Below are 8,890 nucleotides of genomic sequence, written 5' to 3'. Positions count from 1 at the left end.
AAGAGAAGTCATTTAAAAGTAGTTCATTTCCCTTCTTTGCAATCTCCTTATCTTGACTTGGTCCCTCTTGTACAAGACAGGATTTGTTGTACCAAACAACTGACAAAAGAGAAACAGTCCAAACACGATACAAGCATCCATGAAATTTATGCCAAAGACTCTCAAGATGCAGCCTGCAAGTTCAGGCTGGAAAACGAAGTGTTTTATTTCATTTGAAGAACCGATTATCTGATTAATGGCCATGAGTTTGTGAAATGTTCCTGATGAAGGAATCGATACTGGTTGCAGATGATCCCTTTCTGTCAATGGCATGTAGAAATTTTTGTTTAAGCTCTTTACCTCTGTCCCTCATTTCTGTCACTTCAACACTTTTCAAATCCATAAATTTTAGCACAAGCCTGGAAATTTCGTCTCTTGTCACCAAATCCTCTGCTAGGAACTGTTTTTCCACCCTCCACCCGATCTTCCAATCATCCACAATCAGCTTACTGTTCAGCTTCTGATCTGCAACCAGAGGAAAGGTAAGAAAAGGAACGCCTGCAAAAATACCTTCTCGAACAGAATTCCATCCGCAGTGACTCCAAAATCCCCCTACGGAAGGATGGCATAGCACCCTCAGCTGGTCACACCAAGGCAGCACAAACCCCTGATCACTGCAAGCCGCCTCCATCCTGGAAGTCTCGTAACGGACCACCCACAAGAACCGAACACCGCTGTCATTCAAGCCAGCAGCAATTTCATCCATTTGGGCACTTGAAACTGAAAGAAAACTTCCTAGTGACACATACAGAACAGAGTTCCTAGGTTGTCTGTCAAGCCAGTGTAAGTAGGTAAGTTCATCGTCGCTAAGGTTTGAAGAGGAACTGTTGCCAAGCTCAAGGTAAGGAATGGCAGGCCCGACAGTGTAGACTGGGAAGGGAAATTCTGCCTTCAGAGCATCAACTGCTTTTGTTTCAAGCTCGTAAATTGAAGCAAACAAGAGATAATTTGCTTTACGCACCCATGAAATACTATCCAACATCTGCTTCAAGAAAAACAAAGACCGTGAATCCTCATTGATTTTTGCGATAGGAAGGTCCAATAGACTTGTCGAAGAAAGCCCAGGGATGTAGTCCACTTGCTGATGATTCTTTTCTGTCTTATATACAATTTGAACACAAAGAAAACAAATAAACTCAATCAATGATGATTTGCATTAATTAGCATGATCGGTTTTCTTTGATACTTATACTCCAATTGTTCACCATTGGATGAAATTGAAGAAAAATGTCATATGGAAGCCTGTTGAACTAGGGCTCGCTTTGTTAGAACAAAGCCAATCAAAGTTTCTGTCAACTGCTCATACTTTACTGTTTTGTTATTTGACATGCTACTGTCTTCACTAATGTCAGGAAGTATGGTTAAGCTTATTGAGTAGTTGAATGAGTCTTGAAGTGTACAAGCTAAGCTGGAAAGCTATGTTTCACATATATGCTAATGAATGAATGAATCTAAGGTTCGGTTAGCCTTTTTGCAACACTTTCTTCTTTCTTTTCTTTACTGTTCTCTGGTTCTCTGTTCTGTGCTATGATTCGGTGTTAACATTGAATGTATAGATGCTTAGTTCTAATGATTTCTAAGCTAAACAGTAAAAGCTCTATGAGCTAGGAAATCATGCAATTATCAGTACACAAAAAGAAAGAAAAATAACATATAATGAAAGCTGAAGCTAACAGTAAAGGAAGTCCATTCTCGAATTTCAGCAATGGCTACATTACCTAACGGGTCTACTGGGAAGTGCCCGTTTTCCCGGAAAAGATGAAAATGGTGAAATACCGAAAACATCAGAGCTGACATAGGCCAAAACGAGGCCACCGGAATATTCCTCCGGTTCCCAGCAGATACTGCCCAAAAGAGAAACGTATCAGCCATGATGAGAGTAGCCGGAGGGTTAAGCTGATCCAGAAGGCACTCAAAAGGAGCATCCATCTTTGTCCAAACAGCTTCTGCGAATCCAAACAGGTCAGCAGCCCGAACCAGCTCCGATGGCAAAACGTTTGGTATGGAGCAGAAATGGATATTATCAGGTTTAGGATCTGAGCCGATGAAGCCGAGCCACTCCTCGGTGACTACAAAGGTAATGACTATGTTGTTGGATTTTGAGGCGAGGATTTTGCAGAGGTTCATCATGGGGTTGATGTGGCCTCGACCAGCGGACGGCACCGCCACCACGTGGCACGGTGTACTTGGCTTTGAGCTTATGGAGTTCATAGCTGAAATGTTTTCCATTGCGTAGGAACTTGGAAGTTGGAACGCAGATGATGAAGGGGCTTCTGTCATTTACAAAAATGTAAGTGGTTGCAATTGTTCAAACTAGGATAGTGACCTTTTGCCCTTTCAATGAATATGGGTCATGGACTAATAGTATCATTGACTTGTAACAGTAGTATTAAGGAAATTTCTTGGTGGTTGTTGAGAATAGGAGTGAAAATTTTTAGTCAATAAATTCTTTAGCTTGATTGCAGTAATTGCTTCAATTAAAAGAATTTTATTTGTCGAACTCCACAGCTTGAGGAACTACAATTTGATCAATGGCCATGAAATTCTGAAATGTTCTGAATGAAGGAGTTAATATTGGTTTCGGATGATCCACGCCTCCCAATGGCATGTAGACATTTCTCCTGAAGCTCTTTGGCTCTGTGCCTAATTTGTTTCCCTTCATCACTCTCCAAATGCATAAACTTTTGCACCAGAAAGGAAATTTCGCCTCTTGCCACCAAATTCTCTGTGAACTGTGGTTTCACTCGCCACCCAATCTTCCAGTCCTCTACAATGAGCTTACTGTTCAGGTTTTGATCAGCAAATAGAGGGAAGGTAAGAAAAGGAATACCTGCAAATATACCATCTCGAACAGAATTCCACCCGCAATGACTCCAAAATCCCCCTACGGAAGGATGGCATAGTACCCTCAGTTGGTCACACCAAGGCACCACAAACCCCTTATCACCACAACCATCCTTCAGCCTGGAAGTCTCCTCTCGAGCCACCAGCAAGAACCGAACACCGCTGTCTTGCAAAGCGGCTGTTATTTCATCCAATTGGGCACTTGAAACTGAAAGAAAACTTCCCAGTGACACATACAAAACAGAGTTGCTAGGTTGTCTGTCAAGCCAGTGTAAGCAGTCAGATTCAACTTGGCTAGGACTTGAGCAGGATTTGTCTCCAGGTTTGGAACAAGGTATGGCAGGGCCAACTGTGTAGATCGGGAAGGAAAACTCTGCCTTTAAAGCATCAATGGATTGAGATTCAAGCTCGTAGATTGAAGGAAGCAACAGATATTGTGCCTTGCCCACACACGAAATACAGCACAAGATTTGCTTCAATATAACCGGATAGATCCCTCCATTAAACCCTGGAAGGTCCAATAAACTTGTCGAGGAAACCCCTGGAATGTAGTCCACCCGCTTTGTCTCGTTGTCTACCTCGTGTACAATTGATAAATAAGCAAAATAAATTCAATTAAAATTCTATTCTTTACTACCAACAAGAAAGAATGAAAACAGAAAATCAGCTTGTTATGTCTCTTTAAGAGACTTCATTAATAAATTTACCTTGAAAAAAACAGTAAATCAGAAAAGAAAACATAGTATATAGATTGAAAACAACAAAAAAGAATGTGCATTACCTGATAAATCCACTGGGAAGTGACCATTTTCCTGGAAAAGATGAAAATGCTGAAACACCAGAAACATGGAAGCTGACATGGGCCAAAAGGACGCAACAGGAATGTTCCTCCTATTTCCAACAGATACTGCCCAGAAGAGATGCGTGTCAGCGATAATAAGAGTAGCCGGAGGCTCAAGTTCATCTAATAGCCGCTCGAATGGAGCCTCCATCTTAGTCCAAACAGCTTCCAAGAATGCAGCCATATCAGAAGCTCGGACCAGCTCGGATGGCAAAACGTTGGGTATACAACAGAACCGGATTTTGTCAGGCTTCGAGTCAGAGCCTATGAAGCTGAGCCACTCTTCAGTGACCACGAAGGTGATTAGAATGTTGTCGGATTTCGAAACTATTGCTTTGCAAAGGTTCATTATTGGGTTAATATGGCCTCGACCAGGGTACGGCAGCGCCACGACGTGGCTTACGGTTGGCTCTGAGCTCATGGAGTCCATGTCTGAATCGTGTTCACAAGCTGGTTTGAACTTAGAGGATGGGAAGGGTTTATACTCTAAAATGGTGAAACATTCAAATAACAAGAGGAACCCCCTTGCAACTTGTATCTTCTTAAGAAGAAAAAGGGTTTTCTTTTATTTGTTTAATTTTCTTAGCAATATGGGGAAGTGTAATCTTAGAAATGCTAAACATATGAACATGTAACCAATAAATTATCATACTGTAAAGGTTGAATTGCTTTTCTGTTTTGGGTCTTCTTATTTCTAAACCCAAACAATAAGCAAGTGGGAAGATTCCAAACCGACCGAATATTTGTGTTCACTGCTGAACAGTAAAATCAATGGGAAAAGATACAAAAAGAAATAGCCTTATCGTAGTTTTAGGCAGTGTGGGGAAATGTAATTGGAGTCAGGTGCATCCTAAGAATACTTACAATGCAAAACACAAGGTTTTAGCCTATTGCCATCTCCTTGTTCTTAAAATTTGTACTACAAGATAACATAATAGATCAGGGTCCGTATCCTTGTTAAATGGAATCAAGGAACGCATCAAGGTTAGCAGCAGAGGACCCACCTTCAGAAATTGCGACCAGACATTTATCCTGGAGTTCTTTAGCTCTTCTTCTAATTTCCTTTGCCTCATCGCTTTCAACATCCATAAACCTCCGCACAAGCTGTGCAATATCCTCTCTGGTGACCAATTTTTCAGCTCTCACAGTACTCTTCACCCTCCACCCATTTTTCCAATCTTCCGCGATTTGCCTGCTGTTAGTATCTTGGTCCAAAAACAGAGGAAACGTAAGCATTGGAACACCGGCGAAAGCTGCTTCCAGGATGGAATTCCATCCACAGTGTGTCCAAAATCCCCCTATGGACGGATGGCACAGTACCTTCAATTGGTCACACCAAGGAATCACTAGCCCCATATCACCACAACGATCTTGCAACCTCGAAGGCTCTTCTCGGGCCACCCACAAGTATCGAACATCGCAGATTTGCAACCCGGCAATAATTTCATGCATCTGGGTGTTTGAAACTGAAAGGAAACTTCCCAATGAGATGTACAAGACAGAAGCTACCTGTTGAGAATCCAACCATTGGAGGTAGCTACTAGTTTTACAGGAACCATCTTTAAGTTCCAAGTATGGTATGGCAGGGCCAATGGGGTAAACTGGAAAACTAAAAGTTGCACTTAAGCTGTCCAAGACTTGGGGTTCAAACTCGTACACTGAAGTGAATAGGAGATACTGTGCCTTGGCACCCCTGAAATGCAATCAAGAGCAAGCTCCAAGACTGTTTCATTGTCCCTATAGAAAATTGTTCGAAGTTCTGCTACATCGTATGAAGAAATTCCTGGGATGTTGTCCACTTGTTCTATGACAAGGAAGAATGGGAAAAAACCAAAACAAAATAGAAACAGTTAGATATATTATTAGTTTCAAGACTTGTTAATTCTTCTTAAATTCAGCACCCCTTTTGTAGAAAATAATCGTCTACCTGTCAGATTAACTTTTGCATGGCTATGTTTTATATGAAGATCAAAATGATGAAACATGGAAAACACAGAAGCCGACATCGTCCAAACCAGAGCCACCGGAATATTCCTTCGATTACCGACACAACTGCCCCATCGAACCTCGATATCTCCTATGATGACTGTTACCGGCAACTCAAGTCGATCCAGAAGCTGCTCAAAGGGAGCTTCCATTTTTGTCATCATAGCTTCGTAGAAGCCTGGAAAGTTGGCAGCTCTAAGCCGCTCAGGTGTGATGACATTTGGGATTGCTTCAAAACGTATATTATCAGGCTTGGGGTCAGAGCCGATGCAGCCGAGCCATTCTTCTGTGACAACAAAGGTTATGAGAATATCCTGCCTTTTCGACACTAGTAGCTTGCAGAGGTTCATCATGGGGTTGATGTGACCACGCCCAGGAAACGGTAATGGCTACCACGTGGCACACCGTGGTTGGTTGCGCATTTGTCGACTCCATGTTTGAAACTTGACCGAATGATTTGATGAGTTCGGAAGAAAATGGTATGAAATGAGATTCACAGAGGATGAATATGTTTGTCAGCGACTGGGACAAGATCAAAAGACAAATGGGAGACAAATGGGAGTAATTAAAACCATACAGAATCAACTAATGATGTGGAACATAACACATTTTTCTTGGACTTTACTGCCGAGAGAAAAAAACCAAGGCCAAGTCGTAATTTTCAAACAACCTCTGTTCTGAGTCATCACTCGTCTCTACCTGCCCTGTCTCCAGGTGTATTTGTCTTTTCAAAGGGGTTTTAATGACTTAATATTTTAAGAAAACAAACAAAATTGTGGTCAATTGTTAGAGTGTCGCTCAAAAGATGAGGTAAGGGATGACTCATAATATTACTAGGAAGAACATGGTTTGAATGATTTAATCTTTCATCGGGCATATGACAAATTTTCCAAGGTTGAAAAAGACAACAATCTCTTCCTTTATTTTCATTTTGTTCCTATCCTATCAGAGGATTCTTGTTTATCTTTTCCCGAGGCAGCAAATGGTTTTTTCTCTCAGCTGTCTTGTACCTAGTAGGCTGTTACATTCATGTTGAATTTGATTTCTCCTTTTGATTGGGGGTCAAGAATTTATTGAAGGAACCGAAACTTTCGCAAATTTTGGGCATTTGGGTGTGCCTATGCAATTGGACCCGATAAGGGATTTGCTATCTTTTCTCGGGAAAATTGAGAGGCCTGGTGGATTTGAGATTGAAATTTTATGTTGTTTTGAGTTCTAGAGTTACAGATGCAGTTATAACTCAAGTTCATTGAGTATTTCCTGTTTATTTTACTCTTGGTTCATCCAGAAAATCCTGAACCACATAAATGGCATATGACGCAAAAGTTGCTGTCAACTGATAATCAACAAAGTAAAACAAGTGAGTAAAATTTATATTAATCTGCTATGTAGTTATTCAAGGCTATAGAAAATTAAAGTTCCAACTGGACATCAGAATCAATCTAATCAATGAGCATGGCGCCATAGCCTTGTGAGATGTGGTTGATGAAGGCATCAAGGTTCATTTGAGATGATCCGCCTTTGGCAATTGATTTCCGACATTTCTCTTTGAGTTCTCCTGCTGATCTTCTCATGTTTTTCACCTCATTGTTCTCTGGATCCATAAAACTTCGGACAAGCTCTGCAATTCTAGCTCTCGTCACCAAACTTTCATCTCTATGTTGTTCCTTCACCCTCCATCCAATCTTCCAGTCATCAACAATTTGTTTACTATTTGGAGCTTGATCAAAAATAATGGGAAAGGTCAGCATTGGAATGCCTGCAAAGATAGCTTCGAGAGTGGAATTCCAACCACAGTGTGTTAGAAATCCCCCAACAGAAGAATGGCATAGCACCTTCAATTGATCGCACCAAGGCACTACTAACCCCACACCATCACAACTGTCCCTTAGCCGAGAAGTTTCTCCACGAGCTACCCACACGTATGGAACACCACTATCTTGTAGCCCAGCTGCTATTTCGTCCATTTGCTCGTTTGAAACTGAGAGGAAACTTCCTAAGGAGACATACAAAACAGAACATGGAGGTTGAGAATCTAGCCATTGCATATAGTTAGGGACATTTGGAAAGGTACTCTCTGAGGAGTTCTCATGAAGGTCAAAGTAGGGGATTGCAGGGCCAACTGGGTAGATGGGAATATTGAATTTTGACTTTAGAGCGTCCATGACATGTCTTTCGAGCTCATAGACTGAAGTGAATAGAAGATATTTTGCCTTTGGCACCCATGAAATGCATTCCAAGGTAAGCTCGATGACTCGCGGTGCATTTCCTTCAAGAAGCACTTGAAGGTCTGCCAAATGACCTGGTGAAATTCCAGGGCTGTGCTCAACAAGTTCACTGCTCTTATCTGCTACACAGTCATCAATCAATTGCTATCATTATTTACTATTTGAGACATCTAGGAATGAACATGAAGAAATCAAACTAAGAAATGTTATACTGCAAATTAGTACCTAACAAATCAACTAAGAAATGGCAATTTTGTGCGAGGTCAATGCTCTGCAATATGGAAAACACGGTTGCTGATGTTGTGCAGAGTGAGGCCACAGGGAAATTTCTTCTATTTCCCACGCGAATTGCCCATTGCAGCTCAGTATCAGCTATAATGGCAGTCACTGGTAGCTTGAGATTATCAAGGAGCTCCTCAAATGGAGCTTCCATCGTTGTCATAACAGCTTCATAAAAGCCAGGAAAATCGGCACCTCGAACTAGCTCAGATGGGAGAACGTTTGGTATTGAAGCAAAGTGTAAGTTATCAGGCTTGGCGCAGGATCCAATGAAGCCTAACCACTCTTTGGTAACAACAAATGTGATTTCAAGATCATGCTTTCTTGAAGCTATTAACTTACACAGGTTCATCATAGGATTGATATGGCCTCTACCAGGATAAGGTATAGCCACCACATGAGTGCTGCTAATAGGTTTCATGCATATAGAACTCATGCCAGGAATTTAACAAAGAAGAAGATAAAAGTGAAGAATTCTGAAAACAATCAGAGGCAAACACAATTAAACTAACAAATTACTTCTTATTTTTGTCACTTCCCAGCTAGTTTGTTTATATATATATATATAGTTGTGAAGATAAATATACAAATTATTTAGTTAGAGTTATTATACAATAATATTATCTAGTTAGACTACAATTAAACTATTAAGATTAGTCTTATATATATATAG

The 8,890-nt window shown here is 40.9% G+C and overlaps 4 protein-coding genes across 4 annotated transcripts; all 4 read right to left on the bottom strand.

Moving 5' to 3' along the window:
• Nucleotides 1-6: 6 nt before the first annotated feature.
• Nucleotides 7-2,343, bottom strand: LOC110412084 (UDP-glycosyltransferase 87A1-like). The gene is made up of 2 exons (XM_021422518.2): nt 1,758-2,343; nt 7-1,134 (listed from the first exon to the last, which is right to left on the bottom strand). Exons 1-2 carry the CDS (start codon nt 2,317-2,319, stop codon nt 233-235), a joined length of 1,464 nt encoding a protein of 487 aa, XP_021278193.1. The 5' UTR covers nt 2,320-2,343; the 3' UTR covers nt 7-232.
• Nucleotides 2,344-2,567: 224 nt separating this feature from the next.
• Nucleotides 2,568-4,145, bottom strand: LOC110412847 (UDP-glycosyltransferase 87A1-like). The gene is made up of 2 exons (XM_021423485.2): nt 3,665-4,145; nt 2,568-3,457 (listed from the first exon to the last, which is right to left on the bottom strand). Exons 1-2 carry the CDS (start codon nt 4,143-4,145, stop codon nt 2,568-2,570), a joined length of 1,371 nt encoding a protein of 456 aa, XP_021279160.2.
• A 361-nt stretch (nt 4,146-4,506) lies between these two features.
• LOC149527481 (UDP-glycosyltransferase 87A2-like) lies at nt 4,507-6,145 on the bottom strand. Its single transcript, XM_089782956.1, is given in 4 exon segments — nt 4,507-5,412; nt 5,415-5,528; nt 5,652-6,096; nt 6,098-6,145. Coding segments are annotated over 4 exon segments (1,338 nt in total). The 3' UTR covers nt 4,507-4,681.
• A 1,007-nt stretch (nt 6,146-7,152) lies between these two features.
• Nucleotides 7,153-8,707, bottom strand: LOC110413059 (UDP-glycosyltransferase 87A1-like). The gene is made up of 2 exons (XM_021423781.2): nt 8,164-8,707; nt 7,153-8,057 (listed from the first exon to the last, which is right to left on the bottom strand). The coding sequence occupies exons 1-2, from the start codon at nt 8,651-8,653 to the stop codon at nt 7,153-7,155; spliced, it is 1,395 nt and encodes a 464-aa protein (XP_021279456.2). The 5' UTR covers nt 8,654-8,707.
• Between the last annotated feature and the right edge of the window lie 183 nt (nt 8,708-8,890).

The sequence above is a fragment of the Theobroma umbraticum genome, unplaced genomic scaffold (assembly GCF_002168275.2).
Source record: "Theobroma umbraticum cultivar Fairchild unplaced genomic scaffold, ASM216827v3 scaffold_95.0, whole genome shotgun sequence".
Classification (NCBI taxonomy): Eukaryota; Viridiplantae; Streptophyta; class Magnoliopsida; order Malvales; family Malvaceae; genus Theobroma; species Theobroma umbraticum.
Note: the sequence above shows the minus strand (reverse complement) of the source record. Positions and strands in the feature narration are given on the sequence as shown.

Coding starts and splice junctions, on each gene's coding strand:
- LOC110413059 (XM_021423781.2), bottom strand. CDS start 8,653: ATGAGTTCTATATGCATGAAACCTATTAGCAGCACTCATGTGGTGGCT. Junction 8,058..8,163: donor TTTCTTAGTTGATTTGTTAG/GTACTAATTTGC, acceptor ACTGTGTAGCAG/ATAAGAGCAGTGAACTTGTT.
- LOC110412084 (XM_021422518.2), bottom strand. CDS start 2,319: ATGACAGAAGCCCCTTCATCATCTGCGTTCCAACTTCCAAGTTCCTAC. Junction 1,135..1,757: donor CTTCCCAGTAGACCCGTTAG/GTAATGTAGCCA, acceptor TATATAAGACAG/AAAAGAATCATCAGCAAGTG.
- LOC110412847 (XM_021423485.2), bottom strand. CDS start 4,145: ATGAGCTCAGAGCCAACCGTAAGCCACGTCGTGGCGCTGCCGTACCCT. Junction 3,458..3,664: donor CTTCCCAGTGGATTTATCAG/GTAATGCACATT, acceptor TACACGAGGTAG/ACAACGAGACAAAGCGGGTG.